Source organism: Lycium barbarum, chromosome 3, assembly GCF_019175385.1.
Source record: "Lycium barbarum isolate Lr01 chromosome 3, ASM1917538v2, whole genome shotgun sequence".
NCBI lineage: Eukaryota > Viridiplantae > Streptophyta > Magnoliopsida > Solanales > Solanaceae > Lycium > Lycium barbarum.
The window spans coordinates 129732319-129759000 of NC_083339.1; the positions used below are offsets into that span (position 1 = coordinate 129732319).

Here is a 26682-nt window from a genome sequence, read left to right on the forward strand (position 1 = left end):
ACATATCGAGTGTCCGAGTCTAGTGCGCATGCTCTTTTCTTGATTTAGATTTATCCAAATGATACCCTTGACCTATATTGCATTATCTTATCCAACTTAAAAAATTGATTTAGTAGTACATAGGATTAAAATTTATGTAAATCTAACAAATAATAGCATAAAAACTGTGCACTTATACTTTAGTTCATGCAAACTAGCACAGGAATTATGTCATTACTAATCCCGGCGTTATCAATGCAGAAACAAAAATAACAACCAAACACCTATTTGTTATGCAATAGTACCAAAAATTACTTCTATATTTGCTGGAACTCGGCAAGTAATTGCTCATCAAGAAGCAAGCATCCAAAAAAAACAAGTCAGCATCTACAACAAAGAGTCCAAGAATAGCAGCAGCAATGAGAAGACTTGCATATTATTTGATTCCAACTTGACATATAATAAATAATGACAACAGTAGCAACTGCATTAAATAATAGCCTCGACATCTCTCTGCTCGTTATGAGAAAGAGGGGAAAGAAAATGAAGGTGGAGATACTATCTATTCCTAGAGGGCTACTCCACCCTCATTACATCGCAAAACTCATGTATAACTAAAGAGACCCTATACTCATTGTACAAACTTCCAGGATTTCATGGCAAACCACAATGGGCGGCGACTGACCTGGGCCTGAGGAGATCACATAACTTAAGGACTTCTTCCTGAAGACACCAATGTACAATATGAACAGCTTTTACATGAAATAACTCAAGGACTTCTTCCTTCTAGAGCCCCCTTCTCCATACAGTTCATTCCACTGGAGAAGCTCTGTCATATTTATGGATTCCGATGACACACTTGCACAAACCTATAAAAAGACGAAACACTTGAATTCTCAGCATTCTGATGCAGCAAAATAAACAAAGAGCTTAAAGGCACATCATTAACATTTGTCAACTCACCTGTTCATGAGCGTTTTTAAAGTCGTCCATGTTCAAAGGCCGTATGTCTGCACTGCAGCATGGTGTTGGCGTAGGTCTACCTTCTGCCGAAGCTGCAGCATGTTCCTAAAATCAACTCCAAGCATGAGATTCCAGTAATAGCAAGTCTATTAAGTGGGAAAATTTATGAATGGCAGATCAAGTGCACACTGTTGGAAATTCGGGGAGGACCGCTCTCAATCAATTAAATTCTTTAGGAGACAGGTGGGGAAAGTATTCTTTGCTTCTTCCAACTTGACTTGAATATTATATTACAAAGGTACTTATAGGTTTATTGGAAGGTAATGCCATACAAAGTTATTTATAGGTATGCTTCTAATATGTACCTCAGTCTAGTCCATGTATGATAATTTAATACTGGACTTTTCCTTTTCCTAAATGCATGTACAAAATACCATGCATTCATTCTCATAGTAATATCCTAATACATAAGTTAAGAACATTCAAGTACAGCCTACCAATGCAACGCCCTTCTTCCGTTTTCTTATATGGGGTTGCATGCGGGGTTTTCTGGTGGATTGAAGGTTGTCATAGACTGGTGGATTTAAGATGGTGAGTTCTGAGAGGGGAATGAGTGAGAGAGAGAACAAGGAGAAGTCGTCGGAGAAGTATTTCTGGCACCAAATGTTGAAAATTCAGAGAGATAGAGAGATTTTGTACACTTGAGAAATAGCCTCTTTTCCTTATTTCTTTTTGGTGTACCCATGAGGTTACTTTTTGCATAGATGATTTAGTGGCATTCGTAGAAAATCATGTATTTGTGCAAGATTTTCTACTTTTTGGTATACTTCTTGTATAGGGGCTTAGTTTATTCCCTTTTGTTGATAATATTCTTACTTCATCACAAAAAAAGAAAAAAGGAAGAGCACTCTGAATCAATCAAATTGTCTTGAAGACAAATGGAAGAAAGTAGCCTTCTTCACTTCTTCCAGCTTGGCTTGAATAAAATAATTATTTTACCAAAGTATTTATAGGTATCATAGTTTTACTCTCGACTTTTCCCGTTTCTAAATGCATGTACAAAACCGTACATGCATTCTCATGTTAAATCCTAATACATGAATTAGGAAAAGTTATGTACTTGAGATGGATCTAGTTTAGTTTCCCGACAATACTTCCCAAGTGACTCCTAACCTGTGCCTACAAGTACAATTCAAAATTAGGTGAAGTACTTCTGGAACTACCTAAGGAAGCCTATTCATTATCTTGAACTATTTGCCAAACTATAACTATCTAAGAAGAGGCGTCTTTTCCCACACTCTAGAGCCAAATCCACATCTTGAGAACCTTCACATTATGTTGATATACCTACATCTTATTCCCTCTTGATTGCGCATGGATGTTTTCACCAAGTCCTCCCAAGCACTTAATAATTAAAGTAGAATTGACACATCCAAACAGCAGCACTCATAAATATCTATTGAAGAAGCAATGCATATGTTCTCTAACAATGACACGCACAAACATCAAATAACAAAGAGAGTACCTTTTTTTCTTTTTCTAGGATTTCTCTAATGGGTCGATATGCAGCTGTAACACAAAGATTCTGCAAAATACCGGACTTAAGTCAACCTCTGCAAAGGAATAGTCATTTATCATGCAGCAATGAAATAGCAAAGACACCTTAAGGTCACTTCCGGAATATCCATCGGTCATACTTGCAACTGCATCCAGATCAACATCTGGAGACAAGTCTTCTTTCGCAAGTATCACTTTTAGAATTTTCGCTCTATTTGGAGCATCTGGTAAATTGACCATCAGCCTGTTCATGAAATGTCATGATAAGAACATTGAGACTGACTGACAAAATTTGCCTACTTCATTGGTAAGTGCAAATTACTGGTTCTTTTTTTACCTACGCGGCAGTCGCCTTATGACAGCCTCATCAAGGTCAAACGGTCTGTTTGTTGCTGCAAGTACTAACACCCGTTCAGTATCTTTTGTGCGCAAGCCATCCCAATTCACCATGAATTCATTTTTCATTTTACGCATGGCCTCGTGTTCTCCTGGATTTTCCCTTCGTCCCAGCATGCTATCAACCTTAGGTAGATCACATCACAGAGAGAGAGAGAGAGAGAATAAGAATATGCAAATAAAACGGAAAAGAACAAAGACATGAGTAAGAGTTCTAGAAACCATACTTCATCAACAAAAACGACACTTGGAGCAATTTTACTAGCCAGGGAGAAGACAGCTTTCACATATTTCTCACCCTCGCCAAACCACTGTAGCATGGAAAAACAAATAGTAAGGTTTATTCTTGACAAAAAGCACATATGAACACATAATCATACTCGATAGAACAGTCCGACAAATTCCAAATGAAGCAAACCTTTGAAGTGATACTTGACATAGAAATATTGATAAAGTTAGCACCCGCTTCAGTGGCAACTGCTTTCGCGAGCATGGTTTTTCCAGTTCCAGGGGGCCCAAATAGAAGTATTCCTTTGCATGGCTGCAAAATAAGCAGTTGAAGAACATCATCTTCTGTAAAAACTTTGGCAATCCCAAATGAGACTTACATTTACATGTGATATAAAATATCTGATACTAAGAAGAATACTGAGCAAAGCCAATTAAGAGAGCATTTATTTACAAAAAGATTCTCTTGTACCCCCACCAAAGAGAGAGTATCCAAGTACAAGAAGCTTCTCTCACGCCACATAATGTTTTAATCAATTTGACTATCCATAACAAGGATCTCACAAAGATCAAGAGGATGGAAATATAGTTAACATATTGATATAGGAAGGTGACAAAGATAAATAAAAAAGAAATTATTTTTTCATCAAGATCAATCACTAGATGTTCCACTTAGAAACAACCATGTAAGCAAGCAAGAACAGAAGATGAAAACCTTGGTTAATTGACCCTTGCAGAAAAGTTCAGGTCTTTGTAAAGGAAGCATGACCAGCTCTTTTAATGTATCCTTGACATTTTCAAGAGCACCAATATCATCAAATGTTACTCCAATATCACTGGGGGGGATAACATCAGCCAGAAGTCTCTTCTCAAATTCATTCTCCGTCACAATATCCTGGGCCAGACAAACAATTTGTTCAGAAATTCATATGCCAGAGTTGTACTAGGATACATCTCATGAAAAATTAAGCAGCAAACAACCAGAAAGAAGATTACCTTAAGTGACTTCTTCAAGCTCTTGCTTTCATTTTGCATAGCTTGTAGAATTTCCAAACCATACTGAATACTGCTAGATTGAAAAAGATACCAAACAACTGTTCAATACCACAATAATATCACAGTTAAGCAAGCCACATATAGTCCCAGCTGCTGCTAATTCTATTACCTCACAGGAGACAAAACAAGCCTCACGTCACAATCTGCAGCAGGGTTCTGCATCAAATGATGGCTCAAGGCCCATCCAACCACCTTTTCTGCACCTTCAAAGCACCAAAAGAAATAGAACAAAAAACTAAATCCCTTGCCTCTGTGCAACAAAATCAAATCAAATGACAAAAAACAGTTCTTTCCATTTCATGAATATCCTATGTTGACTTAAACAGAATACAATGTGAAGTAGCCTGACAAACACCTTAAACCCCCACCCCCTTCACCACCCAAAGAATTTGTAAACAATATGAAAAAGAAGTTGCTTACTTTCAACAGAAAAAGTCTGGTCTTTGATGCACAAAGTGTCAAGTCCATCACAGTCTAATCCATTCCGATTAAGAACCTACACCGGATATAAAGGGGGAAAACCAACCAACAATAGTAATAAGTAAAAAGCATCATAAATTTTTCATTAATTTCTTGACCTCGCATGTCAGGTGTTCAATTTGTTCACACAATTTATAAAATAAAATAGCCCACTATTCTCAAATAATTTGCAATACCTCGGAACGCTGGGGCATTTTACTCAAGTGTACAACTTGTTCACACAATTTAAAATAAAATAATATAGCCCACTAGTCTTAAATAATTTGCAATACCTCGGAATGCTGGGGCGTGTTACCCACTTTCTAAAGAAGAATAGAACTAAAATAGTGGACCGTGTTCTGTTGGCCAACTTAGAATCACAACCAGTATTCTAGAGAGGGCGCAAGCTGAAAGTTCAGACAACCCAAAGGTACAGAGGGATAGTGATTCACATGAAATTTCATCACCCTCAGCAACAATGCTTTCCCTTTTTCTTCTACTTCAAACTGTTTTTCCATATCGTTAAAGAAGGTTGTAATGAACCAAAGAATGTTAATGATCTCAAATCTATCTTCTTTTCTACAACAGTGGATACCCCAACCTCCCCCCTAAAAGAAAAGAAAAGGAAGACGTTCACGTTGACAATATGGAGAAGCTTGTCTAGCAGCAAGGAAACAGACAGGAATATCAGGACATTGAGACACTTGTCTGGCAGGTGATGCAACAAGACTGACAGATAGACTTGCTACTGATGCTATAGGAGCTATGACTAAGCGAACCACGAGGGTTTGAAAGCAACTACATCAATGACGAGTGACATCTACTAGTTTGGCCCATCATTTTGGTGTAAAGAGAATTCCTTGACAGTTCAGCCATCCTGTCAGTTTTTGCATTTTAGTAACAACTGGCAGGGCAGAAAAAAGGGCAGTCCGGTGCACATAGCATCCCGCGTTAGCAGGGTTGGGGGAAGGGCCGCACCCAAGGGGTGTGATGTAGATAGCCTAACCTAATGCAAGCATTTTAGTAACAACTATTTGGTGTACAACTAGCTAAATACTTCTGAATTATCAAAAAAAAAAAAAAAAAAAAAAGGAATACGACAAGGCACGTATTATCATCAAAACTTTAATGGGATAACATAGCAGTAGTTTCTCTTCAACTTTTTTATATAACCAAAAGCAAAATTCATGTAAAGGAAAACGAACTACCAAACCTAAGAAGCTTGTATCTTCATACGAACTCAGAGAAGACAATTCATTTAAACGTTGAACAGTTCAAAGTATTCGGTTCACACTTTTAGCAAGGGTGATTAGCAACAATATAATCAACGAACAGGTGAAAGATAGGTTACAAGCCCTTACTGTTCGCAAGCTATTCAAATTTCCTTTCATTTTGAGGGTATCAGCATCTCGATCCAACCGTTGCTTCCAAGCAGATAAAAGCGCTTCATCCTGCAATAGCCATAACCACTCATCAGTTATGCAAGACAGTAAGAACATCAAAAATTCTAAAAAAAATTGGAAACAGACCTGTGGCATATGAATGGTCACTTTGTTGGGGAAAAGCTTCGTCAGAAGTTTAGTTGTCTTGGTAACTTCCTTCCCCCTGTCATGCAACTTCCCAAAACTATCCTGAGGTCAACAAATTTGAGCAATATAAGCCTGTAGGTTAAAGTTAGAAAGGAAAAAAAATATCCAAGTGCGAGTAACATCAGAAAAAAGAGACAGACTATCTACTATATTGTATTAAAAGCACGACGTCCCTTAGCGAAATATCGATCGTCTTTTTCACCTTTCAGAATAGATTTCACATTGGACAAAATTGTCATTTAATCATTTTTCTACTATTTAGGACTTTAAAATCAATTAAATTTGGAAAATATTTTTCTTTCTATGGGCAATGGTTAAATTTCCATGCAAAGTTATATCATAAATTTGATACTCTCAATTTTGTTTGTTACACTTGAGTTGGAAAAGTTTTTTCCGACCCCAACCATAATTAGAGTTCTAAATAAACACACAACTCTACCTTACATTTAGGACTTTAAATGTATAAATAATATTTCCTTTATATTTGGTTTTTTTCCTCTTTCTTCTTCGTGGTATAGTAATTAATGATCATTATTAGAGTTCAAAATAAACACACAATTCTACCTTACATTTAGGACTTTAATTAAATGTGTAATATATCTGGGACTTTTCTCTGCCTTCTTTTGGTAGTATATTAATTTCTTAATCATAATTAGATTCTAAGTTGCTTGGACTTGGGTGGAGGAATCTGCCACAGATGCGTGTCCGACGGTCGGATTCGGCAAAATCGAAATTTTAAGATTCGGGGGTACGGATCCAGGTGCTGACATTCGGCTAAAAAAAAATCAGAATTATAAAAATAGAGCTATAAAGATATTATAAATTTTGAGAGATATCCTGTGGAAAACTTACATGTACGTTGTAGAATTCAATCAAAATGTTGAAGATTATTTTATAAAAAGACAAGGTTTAAAATTAATAATTATACGTTATGATTATATACATCATATAATAGTATTTTAACAATTTTGGGGCCTAAAGGAGGTGCTTTACTTTCTAAGTCTGCATCCGGAACAACCTTCTCCTTCCCAAATCTTTGAAAGACCAAAAGATTTCATTTTCAATATGTGTAATTTGACAAATCTTTAAAGCATTCTGATAAAATTACTTTTGTATTTTGTTTTCAATAATATGTCACAAAAATCCCCATAAGATATTTCCATATAAGTCCTCAAAATCACTATAAGGCATTTGAAAATTACTGTGTAACATTGATTTTTTTCCATTTTTTGAGCTAGCTAAATGCGTAAAATATGTATCATTTTTCAGGAATTTTTCTTTAATTTTTATTTAACTCAAACACATTGTCTAATATTTATGTGATTTTTTTTAAAATTTATATTCATTGTACTCTAAACTAGTATCAAGACGAAAGGAAACCACTCAAAATGTCACGCTTAGGGTTGCCCGATTCCAGTGTTTTCAGATGTAATGACTTAACGAATTTGGTGAAAAGAAATTGCAATCCACATCAAATAAGTAGGAAAAGAAGTTCAAATCAGAGAAGAAACGGGGCAGGCTTGTTTATAAAGGGAAATAAAGATGTGTAATAAGTCTGTATTGAAGGCCATCGGCAGAATATTGCTAGTGTGATGCAAGAGATATAACATAGTATAGTACACTCATACTAGGGGTACTGCTTCCCCTGAACTACATTCCCTCACCCCTCCCGGCCCTAAACAAAAGTTAGAAAAAGAAACAAAGAGAAAACATAGACAAATAAAGCAATTGTTTTCAGTTGGCATTGTCTTGTAAAAATACTTGCACAAATAAAAGTATAAATTTAAAGAACAGCAAACTCTACCCAGGATTTTACGGAAGAAAAGATTGTAAGAGAGTACATACCGGGAAAGCCAAATCGAGCAAAGCAGTTTGATTGCTGCCAAATTTGGTGAAAAGCAATCCCCCAGGATGTGACTACAAGGGGCAGAACGGAAAAAAAAAATTAGACCTTATCCCAACTAATAAATAGTTAACACAAAGATTGACAAATTTAAAAGAAAAGTTAAAACCCACACATAATATAACACAGCTAAAAATATATAAAATTGATGCCGTAAGAGACTTTTGAAAACAATTTTGTGTGATATCTATATGTTTAATCACAAAGCATATGATTAAGCAAAAGTCAGGCTTCCAACCCTCTTTGATCTCTCTTTTTATAAACCCTCTTTGATCTCTCTTTTTATAATTCCATTGGACCTCTGCGGTCGTGCTATAACGTAATCTTAGTCACTCAAACTGTTATCTTTTATGAGAAAACCTGCCCTTGTTGCAAGCATGTCAGCAACTAATATGTTTCTTACTCTTTTGGATCATCATACCCATTGGCCTTTATTTTTTGATAACCGTGGTGTCGGGCCAGCTTGCGCACACCGCGACTGATTCCACGGGATACCAGCAACAGGTACCAGATAATTATGAAGCAGCTTTTGTTAAAAAAAAAACCCCGACTAATTATAAACCAGATTAGTGGTCTGACCACTAGGTCAACAGCAGCCAACCTACAAGCGCATTGTTAGTTCTTTCTGGAGTTCCAATAAGAAAGATAATGAAGAGCACTCAGAATACAATTTCTTTCAATTATCAATCAAGAAAACAAAAGTTACTTGAAATTGAGCATCCGGCAAACCAGTCTCTCTTCTTCGACACTCCATTCGATAAGAACTTGAGTTAATCAAAATTGTAATGCTGTAACATCACTTTTGCAAGTTCTTACTTACAGCTCATTTATAAGAATATCTCCTCTTCCCACCCTTTCAATTGGGATTTTTAGTTGTAGATGTCTTAGGCTGCTTGCATGCGAAGAAAATATAAATCCTTCAAACCTACTGAAAGTATTGCATTTCTAAACCTGTCCTGCTGCAATAAGATTCATCGATCGGGTGGCAACTATGAACAGGAGAAGGAACCTAATGGAGACAATCGAAGTAGGCGACATGGCATATAAAGGATAAGGAAGGTGCAAAGGAGGCTATAGTGGATTTTCATTCCATTTTATACAAAGAGGAGAGGTAGTTCAAACCTATCTCTGAGCAGAATAAAGTTTGGCCAAATTGGAGGGGAAAGAAGGGAGATTAGACAGGAGGAAGTGAGCAAAACAATGGACGAATGCACCTCAGACAAAGCACCAGAGCCGAACAACTATACTCTAGCATCCTTTCAAAAGTGCGGGGAAGTCATGGATACTATAGCATCATTCCACGAAATTGGGGAGTTTGAAAAGAGCCTTAATGCAATCCTTCTCAAGAGGGAGCTTCAAATATCAGGATTATAGACCTATTACAATTGGTCTACTGAAAGCATTTACTAGATCACGTCTTTTTCTTTTTTGATAAAGTAAAAAATTACATATATGTATCAGCATCAATTGCATGTAACATGGTACATAATAAGAACTTCTTACAGATTGTTTAGAGAACTAATAAAGTCAACCATAGCCTCAAAGTCATGAACATAATGTACATTTGCCATGTTGCTCCCAAAGGAAAGCAAAGAAATATAAAAAAACTTAAAACTAGTTAAACTAGTTACTTTCTCCTTTTTGTTTAAAAAAATTCTGGAGTATCTCTCTCTCCAAATAACCCACCAATTTGTTGCTGGAATTGCATTCCAGCCCCTCTCAGCCCCCTCTTGTGACAACTGTGTAGAAGTTTTCCGATCGACATTGTCCATTTTAGGTCCAAAAATGTTAAAAGCATGTCCCACAATTGTGCAGTAAATTTGCAATGCAGAAATAGGTTGGTTTCTCTCCCAGTTATAGATCATTTCTAAAGTGCTCTCAGAGACTCAGACAGACTAAAGAAGGTCTTAGAAAAAATGAACACTATCACAATCTCAGACCCATTGTGGAGGCAGACAGAATGTAGATGCAACTTTGACGACAAATGAAGTGATGGAATTAAGAAGAGAAAATTTGCACAACATAAAGAACTCCTAAGATCATGTGAACAGGAATATCATGTATTTTCTGATGTAGACATGGGCTTCGAAGAGAAGTAAAGGAGGCAGGTAATGTTTTGCAAATGGACGGTCAAATTCTCTCCCAGTCACTGGAAGCCCTTGTAGCTTTTCAGATAGCTCCAGCAGGTTGAAACAACGAGACCTATTATCGCCGATGTTGGTTCATTATGATGATGGCAGTGTTGATCAAGATATTGGACAATCTGGTGGCAGGGGATTTTCTAGAGGTTTCAAGGCAGGCACGAGGTGAAATGACAATTTTAGAGTCTCCCATTTACTGTTCATGTATAACACCCTGATATGCTGTGATGCAGACTCTAAATCTTTCCTATCAAATGAAAGTACCGGTCTGTTTCAGTAGTTTCATGACTGAAAACGGATCTTAAGAAATGCGGTACTACACCGGTGGGATATGTGGAACACATCGATCAGTTAGTACAGGTGCCAACAGCTTATCTAGGACTACCGCTTAGGAGCAATTTAGCATAGACCATTCACTTTGGAATCCTGTCATTGAAAGGGCTGAAAAGAGTCTAGGCTTCTGACTCTAGTGCCATGATTGGCTTCATTAGCACATTACAAAACTTGTAATGGCTTTCTCTGGGGATGTAACTTACCCAACATCATCCCTTTTGGCTGGCATTATCCTAAATAAAGTTACTCTTTGCTGATCAAAGTGGCTAGCGAAATGGCAGAAGAGGTTCCAGTCCAAAAGGAATCGATGTCTAAAGGAAGCAATGAAGCTTTGATCAAAAAATCCCTCGCTTCCTTATCAGGCATCACCTCTACAGCCTTTGCTCCTTTGACTTCTTTAATCAACAAACTTAATCGCAAAGAGATTCATACTAGAGGGCTCCTAAAACACAGCATCCGCATACCGACAACAAAAATAATTGTACATCAGTACATTTCAGAACAACATGGAAAGCAAAAGTACCTTTTCCTTGCGATTATCTGTATGAGCGTGAGACCCAATAACAACGATGTTAGCAGGAAGCTTTTCAAGCCGGCTTTTAAAAGTTGAATACGATTCTGAACTTCCTGCCATAGATTTCTCAGCATCTTTCATAAATAAAATGAAGGGGGAATTTTTACTCTCGTTGAACACAACCTTACAAGCAAAAAAAAAATTACAGAGATAATTAGGACCTCACAATAACCAGAAAAATTAACACAACTTTCAATAGCATTAGTTCACAAAGTAATCACAAGGATCAAACCTCAAACAATGTGCTAATGAGTAGCTTATCCATATCGTCGACACCTGTGGCTTCCAAGCGCAGTTCATTGGCTGAGAGAGATGATAAAAGGCAAGAAAAACTAAATTCGGCATCACTGAACTTGAAAAATTAAAGGAAAAAGAAAGTAAGACCATGTAGACAATACCCTTGCAAAAGAATCCATGACCATCATCACAAAGACCCCCAAAGTTAACACCATCCGGTATCGGCTTATCAAATCTTACACCAATTTTTGATAATGGATTATCTTCAAAAGGTAACACAACCTTCCCTCGAGTCCCAAAAGTCGGGCCCCTACTAATTCGGACAAAGATAGATAAGTTAAATAAAAAAGTTATAAATTGTACTGTAACTTAAGCATAGGCACTGTTGCAGAATGAAATACTTACAAGCATGACTACTTTACAATCAATAAAAATGAGGAAAGGTAAAGCCTAAAAAAAGGAGGATAATAAAGAAGTATGGCGTAGACTCAAAGTAAAAATTGAAGCATTGGAAAAATTTTAATCTTTAAAAGGTTTCCACAGATGAAACAGGAGGAAGAAAAGATTTATGCATCCATAATGGAAGTCCATATGAAATCAAATTATCAAGAAAGCATCGGGATTCAAGTGAAACATAAAGTTAACGACAACAAAAGGCATCAAAACAATGTTGCAAGTAAAGCATGAACATACATATGCACGGCCAGACCCAGAACAGAAATCAATCAAACAGCGTCTCAATCCCAAAGTTCCGAAAAATTTGAAAAAAAAAAAACAGTTATAAAAGGTGAGTGATACATTTGGGAATGGCACTGAATTCATGCAAGTTGCAGGCCTAATGTTACCTTCAAATTGACAGACAAATATGATCAGTGCATCAACTGGGTACAACAACATACCCAGTGTGATCCCACAAGTGGGGTCTGGGGAGGGTGGGGTGTAGGCAGGCCTTATCCCTACCATTGTAAGTGCATCAACTGGGTATTCAGACATATTCCTAGAACAGAAGATTCGCCTTCAATGTCACTGCTAACACAAGTTGAAAAAATAGACTCGCCGACTATCACTTTCATGTTACCCGTTATATTTAGAAATTTCTTTTTTGAATCTCTGGTTCTTCCAAAAGCCTCCCAGTCATAAAGTAAAAGAAAATAACCAGCACTGAATCTTGTCTACCCTTTTTTTTCTCTCCATCTTCTTTGTGCCATATAACTCTCTCTTAATGGAAAATACATGCAATCTCACTATCATGTATCCACATAAAATACCCACTTCAAGTACTGTTAAATTTCCCAGATTGACTCACATAATGATGTAAAATAGTATGAGCTGATCTTTCTCACATATTATCACTGGTAGAAAACAAAACGACTGTACAACACAATCACTGGTCTGAGTTGCCGGCAACAAAAAAAGTTAAAACTCCATTATGATTCGACTATCAACAACACTATACCCAGTGTAATCCCACAAGTGGGATCTGGGAGGGTAGGATGTAAGCAGACCTTATAGGGACCTTTGTGGGGGTAGAGAGGTTGTTTCCAATAGACCCTCGGCATTATGATTCTAGACTTAAAAAATCCTTTTGCAGGTGGCATTTAAGGATCAAAAGATTCGGAGAAAAGATCAACTTTTTTAATATTCCATATACATCATATCTGGAACAAATGGTAGTTACAAGCCCAGAGGCAGGTTTAAGATTTTAATTTCATGGGTTCCACCTTCATAATTATGGGTTCAAAATCTAATATTTGTTGAAATCTTATTATTTTTGACACATTTATATCACGTGTAAAAATACTGGGTAGTTGAACCCGTAGCTCTAAGATACATCTGCCACTGATTACAACTTACAAGACACCATCACAGGCCAAGCACCAACTGGACCAAGAGATGCATAAAGAGAAACAATCATGGTTATTAATGAATTAGGTCTTTAATAAGGTCTCCAAATAGGTTATAAGGTATTTCTGAACTTGATCGCCTCCAAGGATTATTTGCTATACGTTATAAAAATCCATACAGCAAGTCCAAAATACTCACACGTCAATTCCTCCCTATTATTTGATTTGACTCATATAAGTTCCTGCAACTCATATACTTTCCTAGCTTTCTTGGCAGAATGGCGATACATAAGGAAATTTTATAGAAAAAGTGGAAACAAAACATTACCCCCTTCCGTCCTGCTCAGGAGCTCAGTAAATAAACCAAACGTTAGCACATCAACTTTCATTGAGAATGTGTCTGAATCTAACTAACTGAGCAAAAGAGAAGCCGCTTAAAAAGAAATACAGATAGCAACCATGTTGGTCTTGTTTTGGTTTCCTAGGAAAGAAAAAGAGGACCTGATATGAGTTGATTGACTGAACATGCGCTCTCTTAAAAATGCCAAACTCATTACCATGAGCACCTTTGGCATTATTGACTAAACTATGTTTCTTTTCCCAACTTCACTTGTGGACAGGCAAAAAGAAAAGATTGAACTTCTCTACATAAGTCCCTGCGTCATCCCACAAATGGACCTACAGCATGTTTGGCCAAGCTTCTAAAAACTGCTTATTTTGAAAAACACTTTAGTCTTAAGAGCTTTTCAGAAAAGTACCTTTGGAGGGAAGCAATTGTGTTTTGTCAATTCATTTGAGAAGTGCTTCTTTCATTGTCTAATAAACTGATTGTGTTTGGCCAGTTGATTTGAAAAATGCTTCTTTTATTGTTTAATAAACTGATTGTGTTTGACCAACCTTTCCAAAAACTGCTTCTGAGTGTTAAATTACGAAAAAAGACAATATTAAGGTTCATTTTATATTTAGTATATTTAAATAGAAAAATATTTTTTATGGAAGACTTCAAATTAAGATTTTATTTTTATTTGGTTAAAATTTAAAACATAATATGAGAACCTATATTAAGGCTTTTAATTAATATAAATATTGTTAAGCAAAAAAAAAGGAAGAAGAGAAAAGGTTTGTACTTATATTTGAGAAATATATTGGTTAAATTAATGAGAGATAATTTGGTATATAAACTTTTGTCTTGAAAGAAGCAGAAACTTCTAGCCTCTCCCCAACGACACAAAAACTGTTGCTACTGCTGCTCAAAAACTGCACACCACAAATCTCTCCCCAAAAAAAAAAAATGATTTTTTGGAGAAACCAAAAAAGGTGCTTTTGGCTTCCCAGAACTTGGCCAAACAGGCTAGTAATCAGAAGAATTGATAACTATATTGTTCTTCTCCTCCATTCCTATTTTCTAATATCTAAATTGAAACAAGTTATTCTACCTTACAATTTAATGGATATACTGCAAAAGATAGACATACTCTAGCTTGATAAATCACAGAAATGATGATATCTCTTGACCAGTGTTATCAAAGGCACGCTTAAGCCCTGGAGCGAGGCTCAAAACATGTTGACTGCTTCGCCTCGCTTAATGTGCACTTCAGTGTCATCATCACGACTTTAAGACATATTTTTCCTTGCCAATGAGCGTGTCCTGAAGAAGCGACACTAACAATTGATATTTCACTTTATCATAATTTTTTTCAATTTCTTTGTCCATATATTTGTTATTCATGCTTAGAATTATTAGTCTTGGACTAAGCATCTATATTTGTATATATTCTCCAGTAGTGCCTTTTTTTCAAAAAGCCCACACTTTATTTGCGCTTAAAACCCCAAAGGACCTTAGAGCTTTTTTGCGCTTTTGATAGCACTGTTCTTGACAACCATAACAGTTACGCTTTTGTGGGCAAAGTAGTGCATCATTTTCAAATGCATCCAAATTCAAAACTAAAAAAAGTTGCAGAAAAAAGAGCAGATACAAAATCAAAAAAATATACATAAAAATAAGATAATACAAATCATTTTGGGTCCCGAAAAAGTGAAACAGTGAAAGTTTTAAGGAGAAAGTGTTCTCTAGAACTTACCTGGCAGAGTTTGAATACAAACCACCAGAAGCAGAACCAATGAACCTCACTTTATCACCTAAATATTACCAACATAGGTTACTAAGGTAAAAGAGCAAAAGAAACCGTAGCATGCTTATATAGCACTCAAAAGAACACCAGATGCAGTAAGAATTAATAAACATTAAAACCCAATGGCAATACCTGTCTTGAACAATGTATTCTTTGATGTCCCGGCTAAAGAGGGTACAGTGCCACTATCCATCTTTGGTTGTGCTTCCAAACCCAACGGATCAGTCTGAGTGTTAGTATTAGCTGTTTGACCCGATGATGACCCATTGCCTTTAGGCAAGTCAGGATCTCCAGGGATCTGCTTGGAGTTAGCATCCCTCTTATGTGCACTGCATCCCTCTTTTAGTAATTCAGCCTCCTTCGCCGATAGACCCTGAATGATATGATAGTAATTCGTAAGTTGCATTACATTGTAACATTTTTTTTTTTTGAAAGAGAACGTAACAACTTAACAGCAGTAAAGGGGCAAGAGTGTGACAAACCCAAACATGAAAATTTTAGATTGATGATTCTAAAAAAATCAGAATAGAGCACAGATTCCCACTGTTACAAAATAGGGAGACATGTGACATCCCCCATCCAACACACTTGGAGAAAAAGAAGTCTCTTCAAAATTTTGAGGTTACTCCAGTATCATTCCAATAGATAATATTGTTTCTGTTCCATAAGTAGAGAAGCAGAAAGAGGTCCATAAATACCGACAATACGAACAGGACAAGCTACAAGGCAAGCAATCACAATAAGAAGTTGCAGTGAACAAGGTAGGAAACAAAGTATTTCAGAAGCAAGGGAGGTCAAACACGATTAAGAAAATCATGACGAGGTATCATGCAATCAATCCTCAAAAAAAAATAACATGAATATTGTCTTACACCCAAAAAGGTATGGCTATCAAAGATAAGCAGTTTAGCTCCATAATAATGAGCAAGTGCCTTTGCCAGCATCTCCTGATATATCTCAGATCCTGATATACAAATGCAGAAGTGGTTAATAGGCAGACATTAAAATTTACTACCAAAAATCAACAAGACAAACAATTCATAAGAAGCCTTTCATCAAAAAATACTAAGGAAAGCAACTTACCCGCAGGACCTGAGAGCAGAATTCTTGGGTTGATAGTGGGTAGCTCAGATGTATATTTTATTTGTTCTTTATGCTTCAGGTGTATATATGAAGCCGCAATCAGCACATTTTTTGTGTTCTCACTGCAAGTTCAGATATCAAACGAATCTTCACCAATCATGGTTGTTGTATACATTGGCTATTTAATATAGGTAACAACTATGAGATTGCTAAACCAATTAAGAACAAAAATGAGAGCACAACTAGTCCTGGTAAATAGCCAACAGAATTCCATCACTACAATGCTCAGTAAGGACCAAAAATTGAACGCACTCATTTAGCAACTGAAATGAGAAGTGTAGTTAATAGCTTTAGTGATGCACTTATTGCGTTCAGGACTTTCATCACAGTAAAAGACAGACAAAAAATCCGTAGATGAATTCCCAACCTTTCCTGGAGAGTAGGGCTTCATGCTGCTTAAAAATTTGTAAGGTTATTTTAGTAGTGGAGAAAAACTACTTATTGAAATGTAAAATTATACAGAAAAATGATGATACACCCATCCCCCACACCCCCACAATTCTGGGTAAAGAAAAAAAGAGAAACTACTTGCCTGCAGTCCATACTCTTGCTGGTAGGTTAAAATAAGTTATACTACCATTAAGCTCCAACAAATGCCATAAACTTTTTCCAACTTCAGCCTCAAATACACTTCTTTTTTTCAACTTCAACTTTTTTAACAGGTAAATATTGATTATATTACTAATAAGAAAATAATAAACAGCCTAGCACTAAGAAGGTAGACCTTATAAAAACAGAAATCCCCCCAATACCATTAAAAAAAAAAAAGATGATTCTTTCTGTACAAACTACAAAGTAGTATTCCTGTTATACTGTAGAGAAACAAAGTATTCTTGCATGCAATTTTTCATCTTTGACATCCTGCAGGTTGCACCAAAAAGACAAAAGCCATAAAATTTTAATCTTCGGTATAGCATATGCTTTCCCTTTGAAACATCTTGCATTCTTTTCCTTCCACACTATCCAACAAAGACAAGCAGGTATTATGTTCCAAATCTTTCTCAAAGGTTTTCTTTCTGTTCCCCCAACATCCCAGCTGTTAAAAGTTCTTTCACTGAGTCGGGCATCGTAAGAGATACACTGAATAGATCGAAAAATATGGATAATATTTAAGTTGAATTGGGTCAACTTCTACCTCCTAGATAGGCATAAACTTTTGAAAGAAATACATTCAGGACATTTACAGCTATATTTTTGAATTTGAAATTCCAGAACACAGATTAATTTGGCTTTTTTCCCTTCTAGCAGTAACATTTTACAAACAAAGAATACTGTTTGCGACGCACAAACTTTTTGACATGGCAATTGTCCGAAGCTGGGCAACAAAAACAGATTTTTCAAAAGAGGGTAGAGTATTGAGGACTACGGTGCACGCGGAAACAAGATATGATTGTGACTCTCGTGACACATTGGCACAAGCTGTAACTCATTAACATCATTCAGAAAGACATAAGTCCCTAGGGCTTAAGCAAAAATTGCTTCATTCAAGTGAAACGAATAAGAGAAAATACAGAATATACTCCATAAATACCATATCTTTCAACTCAAAGAGATCATATAGCATATAAACCAAACTTATTTTAAGTATCTGATGTAAATGGGATAATGCATTGTGGTCTTGGGGCATACCTTAAGTAATATGGGAAGCTATCAAATGAAACATCTAGCTGTTGTCCATCAACTATTGCAGCATGAATCTCTTCTTTAAATACTGCACATCTCAGAGACACACCTGCTGCTGAAGCTGGCATTGAATCTCTGGTCCACTCTCTTTCCTCCGGTATCTGTCCATATGTAATTCTAATCAGTTTATCTCACATATCAGCAGGCTCATACCCATAATAAAAGACCAAAAGGAAATAAATCAGTTAGACACTTTACATTGCCTGCCTCTCTGCCAGAGTTCAGGTTTCCATCAAGAGGGAGGATCTTACTAGTCAACCCAACATCAGCAGCACTGCTGCTGTCAACATTTGCAGCTGAATCGACTTCGAGGCCATCAAGCTCATCTTCATGAATAACTGGGGAAGAAGGCAGCTCGTTCCCACTAACCTGAGACGTAGGTTTCAAACGCGATGGGTCTTGCCTCAGGCTTGAAAGCGATGCCAAAATGGAAGCACCTGCCACAGCTGAAGCATCTCCTGCTCTTCTTTCAACGCGCAGCAATTTACCTGCACTGGTCCTAACATCTGAAGGAGGTGCCTTAACTCCAACCTCATATGGCAGCTGTTCAAATATCTATACCGTAAAAGTGTTAAGGATATTCCTACAAATCATGCGGCCGAAAACGAAAAACACAGAACCTAAGAAAACCCAAAGAGAAAAGCAGAGAAGTAACAAGTGACTTGGGAATATTGTTGACTTTAAGGATACATAAGCATGATTCACCCCAAGACCAAAAACAAGCCCGTCGCCTGAATTGAGAATGCAACTAGTGTTTCTCCTAATGGTCTTTCCATTAACTTGCACGGATCCTTTGCCCCTGCTCTCAAGCACAGCAACCCAATTTCCTTCATGCTGAACATTTTCACAAACAATTAGTACTCATACTTCATATGCACAGTTTTAAGTTCAAAAAAGTAAATTAATAAACACCAAAATGAGCACGGGTGCAGTTGTTCCAAGCAGTTGGTTCAAAGCCAAGTCTGAAAAACTATCCGAGATCGCCCAAAGATTTTTTACTCCAAATAACTTGCACAGTTTCAGCCCACATATAAACAGTGCCAAGAATTGTTTAAATTTCAGACCGGGAATGTTGACTTTTATCAAAATGGTTGATAGCTTTACAATCAAAACCAGTGATCCAGGAAAAAATGGCTGAGCCACAACAAGTTAGATAGCGGTATCTTATTGCAATCTCTGACAGAAACAGTCCATAAGCTGACCAAAAAAAAAACGCAGAAAATCCAAAATGGCAAAAGAAACATTTTTTTTTTTTTTCAGAATGCAAAATGTCAAAAGAAACTTTTTATTCTTTATTTCTTCTTTTCCCCAAATTCTATCTATTGATACCGTCACTGGCACAAGGGAAAGTCTAAAAACATGGGCAGATGGAGACAAGATTTGGGAATAGAGTCGGGGTAAAGACAAGAAACTGAAGCAATACCTGTGTAAGCCTTATTGAACATAAGGTTGCACTAATTGTTTGGTGCTTGATAGGAAGATGAGCATTTTTGCTAGAACCAATCAAGAAATTTGTCGCCGAAACATGTATAGTTGGGTTCTGCAGCACATATGTGAAAAACAAGTAATATATCTTGAATTGCAAAACATAAACTCCGACAAATTAGAGTACAACAATCAAATTGCATTCAACCTCTGAAAAGAACATAAAGGAAATAATAACAAAAAGAGAATCTTGAAGCGAGAAAGCTCACCTGTGGATACTCTGATATGAGCCTACACCAAGGCGACGTCGTTTCCGAACCTTGATTCTGCTTCCTCAAAGTCATTGAACTCCTCGGCTTATCAACTATAGCAGGTGTAGCCCCTAAAACCCCAAAAAAATGAAAAGAAACTTATTTTAGAGCCCATTTGGCCATGAAAATTGTGAAATTTAAAAAAAAAAAGTATTTTTTTTGTTTGCAAAGTGAAAAATAGCATTTTGAAATTGGAGGTTTGCTCGGTCACGAATACAAATTGGAGTTGTTTTTGAATTTTTGTGAGTGATTTAGAGTGAAAACAACTTTTTGGTGTTCTTCAAATTCCGGAATTCAACTCTGGAATAAAAGTAAAAAGAATATCCATAGCCAAACGGCCACTTACTTCACATGCCCTTTGTACATGATCATCAACATTCAAAGTAAAGTAAACAAGTAAGACAAAGACAGTAAAAAAAAGCAAGTTAACCTTCAGCGATAGGTGCGGCATCATCAACCTTGTCGGCGGCGGCAGCGGCGGCGGTCTCACCGTCGGCAGTATCTCCACCGCCGTTGAATTCAGGCAACTCCTTAGGATTCTCCGTCGGCGACTTCGGTTTCTCCGATGACTCAGCATTAGTATTATCTACCTAAAAAATCACCCCATCCAAACCATTTAAAAAAAAAAAAAAACTCACACCGAACAAATAAAAGAAAAAACTAGAGTAAGGTGAAGTTACCTTGTGGCGCTTAGAGGAAGAATCATCGGAGGAAGATGCTGAGCGTTTAACAGTGGAAGGAAGAGATCCACTTCGTCTTGTTGCAACCATTTCTTTCTCCAAATACCAAAAACTCTGGAGAGAAAGATAGAAAGAAAGAGAGAGAGAGAGAGAGTAGTTTGGGTTTTATTTATTTTTCTTGTCGTTTCCTTTCTTTGTGGTATGTAAATGTGAATTAAGTATATGTGTTATTATGATTGTTGTGTGTAGTTGAGATGGGAGTAGCCGAGGGTTGGTGTAGGAAGGATGAATCCAAATTAAATTTGGATTAGCAGGAGTATTCCACCCTTCACACTTTCTCCTGTTGCCTTTTTTTGTTTTAAGCAGGTGTTTGGACATTAAATTGATTCATATTTAAGAAAAAATAATTAGTATTTGAAGTTATGTTAAGGAAAAAAAATATTTACAAGTTAAAAAAGTATTTCGATAAGGAAATGCAGTTGAAATTTTGTGAGTGAATTTTTTTAAATTTTTTGTTTTATTAGAATCTTGTATTTAATTTTGCAAGCTATCAAGAGTAGAACTACCTTTCTAAATGGATTCTTATTCGATGAGAGAGAAACACTAGCTTCTCTCTAAAAACTTTTTATAACGTTAACATCTAACGGTATACTTCCACCCAAAAATCAGTCGCGTGAACCACGTGCGGCCATCATACAGCCACCTGACGGCCAAATCATGGCGCGTCCGGTGAGGGAACATGCCCAACTCGCAGGGGCGACTACATCCAAAGAGGAATTAGGAAAGAAACCTTCATATGCAAGTACAATTGTGGCACCAGCCGCTTCTCCACCACCGGATAATCAATACGGTTGTCCATCGGTAAAAACTCGGAGAATGAACCACAATGGCGTCCCTGCAGTAATTTTTAAATCCAAGGATTACTATGGAATCATGGCAATGGAGTGCAAGTACACTATAATTGGGAAATTTTTGAAAGGGAGACCCAAAATCGAACTTGTTCGAGATGCTTTCGCAGAAAAAATCACTTTGAAAGGAACGGCCACAATTGAAGCTTATGATCACAGTTCTGTATTCATAAATTTCACAAATGAAGATGACTGCAAAAGGACTATTTTCAGACGGGCGGTTGAGATCAATGGGGCTCAAATGTGGCTTCAGATGTGGCATCCGGACTTCAAGCCTGAAGAAGATTCACCTATGGCTCCAGTTTGGGTTCTTCTTCCCAAACTTCCTTTTCACTGTCACTCATGGCACTATGTGTGTCAAATCTTGGCGCCAGTGGGAGTCCCTCTCATTATGGATGCGGCTACAGCCAACAGAACTAGACCAGGTATGGCTAAAGTTCGAGTGGAAGTTGACTTGACTAAGCTTCTCCCTGATAAAATCTGGGTGGGACTGGAAGATGAATCACACCCACTTAGAGGATTTTACCAAAAGCTAGAATATGAGAGTGTACTGAAATTTTGTACTCATTGCAAAAAACTAGGACATGCTTTAGCTTTATGTAGATTTGCTAAGAAGAAAAAAGAAGTTAGAAACGAAGTTGAAAGTCAAGAAACTCATGAAAATGCTGAAACTAGTAGGAATAAGGACATAGAGGAAAATATCAATGTTGAGCAGGAGGAAGGAAAAGAGCAGTTTGAAGAAAAAGTTGCTGAGATTCAAGCTACAAAAACCAAAGGGGAAAAACACAGAAAAAAATAAAACAAAGGAGAAGGAGAAATGCTTTGAAAGTTGCAAGGAATAAGGGTAAAAGAAGCAACAAAAACAAAGGGGAACAACAACCAAAGGAAGATAAAGAATCAGAACTTGATGAAGGTAATAATGCCCGGCATCAAGACAAAAATAACTTTGGAGACAAAAGTTCTCAACCTGGAACTGAGGTGCAGTCAGCACCAACAGTGGAAGGAGAGAAGCAAAACAAAGTTAAGGAAAATGAGGAGAATGGCATCACAAATCCTGCAAAAGAAAAACAAATGCAAAAGACTGTAGTAGTTATAACTACTTATGATACTGGGGAGGATAATATTCAGGACATTAGTGTCCCCATTGATCCTCCAATTCAAATTCACAATACTTACCAGAGCATAGCTGATGATACTGGATAGTTGGAGGAAAATGAAGAAGTCCAAAGGCAGGATACAGAGGATACTATTCCAGGAGAAAAATCAAAAGAGAATCATGAATAGAGGAAATGCTGACACTAGCCTCATTAGAATTTCCCCTAAGAAATCAGTGACAGATTCTAACAATGACATGAAAGAGCATAGTACTGAAGGACAATCAAAAGAATAGTACTGAAGGACAATCAAAAGAATACAATGCAGTTGACCAGGTCAGCTCTGAAGATGAAGTGGCAGATAGTCTTATCAATGCGTTTGCACCTGAACCTGTAGAGATTGAGGGAAAGGATTCTAATGAGGCTGGACAGAGTTATGTACAATGATAGTTGGTCCAAAAGTTTTCCTGTGGTAAGTGTCAGACACTTACCAAGAACTGGATCTGATCATAGAGTGATGCTTATGAAATGTGGAACAATTGAGCCTCCAAAGGTGAATTATTTCAAATTCCTTCACTTTTGGATTGATCAAGTGGACTTCATAGAAACTGTGAGAGATTCGTGGGAAGCTGAAATCAGAGGAAATGCTATGTGGATCCTTCAACAAAAGCTGAAAAGATTAAGCAACTGCCTAAGTCAGTGGTCTAAAAGGTCCATTGGAAATGTTTTTGATAAATTAAAAGATTTGGAGGTACAGGTGGAAGATGTAGAAGCAAGATACACTTCTCAGAACACTGATCAGAACAGGACTGAGCTTCACTCTAAATATGCTGAGCAAATCCAGTGGCTAAACAAGGAATCTTCCATGCTAAGACAGAAGGCTAGAATCAAATGGCAAGAGTGTCTTGGCTCTTTCTAAAGGAGGTGATCAGGAAGATGGGTTTTTTAGAAAGTTTCATTGATCTAATTCACAGGTTCATCTCTGAGGCCTGGTATTCAATTATGATCAATGGGGTAAGATATGGATTTTTTCACTCTACTAGAGGACTCAAGCAAGGGGACCCTCTCTCCCCTGGTCTATTTGTTTTAGCGGCTGAGACTCTCTCCAAGGCTCTGAATTTTCTACACAACAGAGAAAAATACATTAGTTATACTATGCATCCAAAAGGGCCCTTTATCAACCACTTGTGCTATGCTGATGATATAGTGATTTTCTCATCTGGCAATAAGAGAACTATTAATATGATCATGAAAACCTTAAGACACTATGAAAGGGATTCAGGCCAGCAAATTAACATGGATAAAAGCGTCTTCTTGACAGCCACACATTCTTCTGAAGGAAGAAGAAGAAGAATCAGTAGAATCACTGGATATCAGCATCAATTCTTTCCTATAAATATCTTGGCTGTCCTATTTTTCCAGGAAGGAAAAGGAACTCACACTTTGCTGATATAACTAAGGCTATTATGAACAAGGTGCAAGGTTGGCATGGAAATATCCTATCTTCCGGTAGGAGAGCAATCATAATCAAGCATGTGTTACAATATCAAACTCTCCATACCTTAGCAGCTATGTCCCCACCCAAGGGTATTATCAAACAGCTAGAAGGTTATTTGGCTGACTTTTTCTGGGGTCAATTAGACAACAAGAAGAGGTATCATTGGAGCTCTTGGGCTAATATGTGTTACCCACCTAAAGAGGGTGGAACTGGTTTTAAAAGACTAGAGGATATATGCAGATCTTTCTCAGCTAAGAGATGGTGGAGGTTGAGAGTTGAAGGCAACCTCTGGTCTCAATTCATGATGGCTAAATATTGTCAAAGGGGCCATGTAGTGGCTAGAAAAGCTCAAGGGAAGCATTCCTTTATTTGGAAGGATTTACTGAGGATCAAAGCTGAAGCTGAACCACATATTCTGTGGAAGATCAATGAAGCTCAAGTGTCTTTTTGGTGGGACAACTGGACTGGCCTAAGACCATTAGCTTTGTACCATCACTCTGACAATAATCCTGGAACTCTTAATGTTGTTGACTGCCTAAAGGATGACAACTGGGACATGGAATATATTTCTAAAATCTTTCCAATGGAGATATGTCAGGTTATACATAGAGTGGAAATTGGCCCCAGAAATAGAAAGGATCAGGCTATTTGGACTCACAACTCCTCTGGTAAGTTTTCCTGTGCAAGTGCTTTTAAATCCTTAGAAAAACAATGCCAGAGGTCCCCATTTGGAAGTGTGTCTGAAACAATGGTATTCCTTTCAAAATGGATTTCATTACGTGAAGAGCCATCAAAAGAAAGCTCCATATGTATGATAGTATAAAAGATTATGCTAGGATAGCTGACTCTGAGTGTATTTGCTGTGAACATCCCAAAGATGAAACTGGTTTTCATGTTTTCATTAATAGAGATATGGCTAGTAAAGTGTGGAAATTCTTTGGAGAACCATTGGGCAAATATGCAGAGACAGTATCCAATCCATGATAATGTCCTGGTGGAAATTTAACACTAAGAATTTTATGAACAGAGTAATTTGCCAAAGTTTGCCTGTCTTTATTTGCTGGGAACTTTGGAAATTCTGGAGTTCTGTTAAATATGGTCATAAGAGCTACTATGTCAATAAGATCTGCTATGAGGTTACTCAACACCTAAAAAAAATCATGAACAAGAAGGCTTATAAACTGGAACCAAATTGCAACTGGAGAGGGATCTGTAACATAATGGAGGCTTATAAAACTAGGCTAACCAGCAGACCTGTCATATGGGACAAACCTCCACATAGTGTTATCAAGATAAACACTGATGAGAGTAGTCTAGCTCAAACTGGCAAAGTCGAAATTGGGGGAGTTGTTAGAGATTCAAATGGAGATATCATTATGGCTTTTGCCAAATCTTTGCAATACTGCTCTAACAATAGTGCAAAGATCAAGGCAGCTTCTTTTGGAATCAGCTGGATGGAACACAAGGGTATCAACAACTGCATTTTAGAGGTGGACTCTATGCTGGTTGTCAAATGGTTAGAGGGACATATTCCACCCCGTGGGAGTTTGCACAAGAAGTAGAGCATATGAAGAGAATCATTGAAAGAAGGCACATCAAAATTCAGCATTGTTTCAGGGAAGCAAACACAGTAGCTGAAGCATTGTCCAAATTTGGTAGTAACTCTCAACTTAGTCTGATAGCTAATGTAGTCAATTCTATGCAGGAAATGCCAAGTGAAGCTAGAGGAGCAGCAAGGATGGATAAAACTCAAATGGAAAATTTCAGGATCAGACAGTCAAGATAAAATGAAGCACAACCACAAAAGAAATAGAAGAAGCTACAGGCAGAAGAAGATCACAGGAACTCAAAGCACTAAGAAGCATAAATTTTTGTATAAAAGGATAGCTATTTTTTGTCGGGCAATTGGTAATACCTTCAAGCTGAATGTATTGCATGCCCTTTGTAAAATTAGTAGGCTTTTCTATCATTTTGGTTATGATGTACCATAGTATCATAGTTTGATTGAGAACATAGCTAATTAGAAGTTGTTCTCTAATTAGCAATGTTCTCTTTAGCGATAGGGCATTGGTTATAGAGGATTATCCTTAGTAAATTGTAGAGGGAGTCATGGCGTAACCCTACTCCCATGTATATTTTGCGTATTCAATGAACAAGGTAGGGGTCAATGCCAAACCCCCCAGTGACCACAAACAACAGTAGTCTGTGGAATTGGCTTAAAAAAAAAAACTACCTTTCTAAAGGCAGATATATTATCTCTCTATCTAGCTCCCCGTCTAGCAGTCAAGAGCAAAAAAGAGATGCAACACTCGGGTTATTGAATGATTTAGGATTAGATGAGTAAACCAGCCATAGAAGAAAGGCTCAATAAAAATTAATTAATTAGAGTTTTTGGGAGGAGGTTCCACCATTTACTCGACTATTAAAACCTTTGTTGATTATGGACAACGAAAATCAACTTCCATAATAGGAATGGGTTATCCATCAATTTATTTAAGTGAACCTAGTATACAAGAAATAGTCGTGGGAATGACTTCTTCATTTTGCAT

At 37.1% G+C, this 26682-nt stretch overlaps 1 protein-coding gene across 2 annotated transcripts; it reads right to left on the minus strand.

Moving 5' to 3' along the window:
- Nucleotides 1-387: 387 nt before the first annotated feature.
- LOC132632483 (uncharacterized) lies at nucleotides 388-20953 on the minus strand. 2 transcript variants are annotated; one of them, XM_060348442.1, is made up of 28 exons: nucleotides 20634-20953; nucleotides 20384-20543; nucleotides 19912-20024; nucleotides 19641-19757; nucleotides 18908-19051; nucleotides 18416-18772; nucleotides 18164-18318; nucleotides 16475-16596; nucleotides 16264-16355; nucleotides 15524-15764; nucleotides 15341-15398; nucleotides 11577-11728; nucleotides 11411-11481; nucleotides 11128-11301; nucleotides 8073-8144; nucleotides 6168-6269; nucleotides 6000-6089; nucleotides 4600-4675; nucleotides 4289-4382; nucleotides 4120-4189; nucleotides 3839-4018; nucleotides 3314-3436; nucleotides 3123-3206; nucleotides 2837-3021; nucleotides 2605-2743; nucleotides 2468-2527; nucleotides 943-1047; nucleotides 388-848 (listed from the first exon to the last, which is right to left on the minus strand). In XM_060348442.1, exons 1-28 carry the CDS (start codon nucleotides 20721-20723, stop codon nucleotides 735-737), a joined length of 3540 nt encoding a protein of 1179 aa, XP_060204425.1. In that variant the 5' UTR covers nucleotides 20724-20953; the 3' UTR covers nucleotides 388-734. The 2 variants fall into 2 exon arrangements, with proteins under 2 accessions (XP_060204425.1, XP_060204426.1); XM_060348443.1 differs by having other exon boundaries at nucleotides 11577-11725; nucleotides 20634-20952.
- Nucleotides 20954-26682: the final 5729 nt, after the last annotated feature.

Excerpts from the sequence above, each read along its gene's own strand:
- LOC132632483 (XM_060348442.1), bottom strand. The coding sequence starts at position 20,723 with ATGGTTGCAACAAGACGAAGTGGATCTCTTCCTTCCACTGTTAAACGC. Across the intron at positions 16,597-18,163 it reads AGCTTCCCATATTACTTAAG|TGAGAACACAAAAAATGTGC; the intron begins GTATGCCCCAAG and ends CTGAACTTGCAG. Across the intron at positions 2,744-2,836 it reads ATAAGGCGACTGCCGCGTAG|GCTGATGGTCAATTTACCAG; the intron begins GTAAAAAAAGAA and ends TTTCATGAACAG.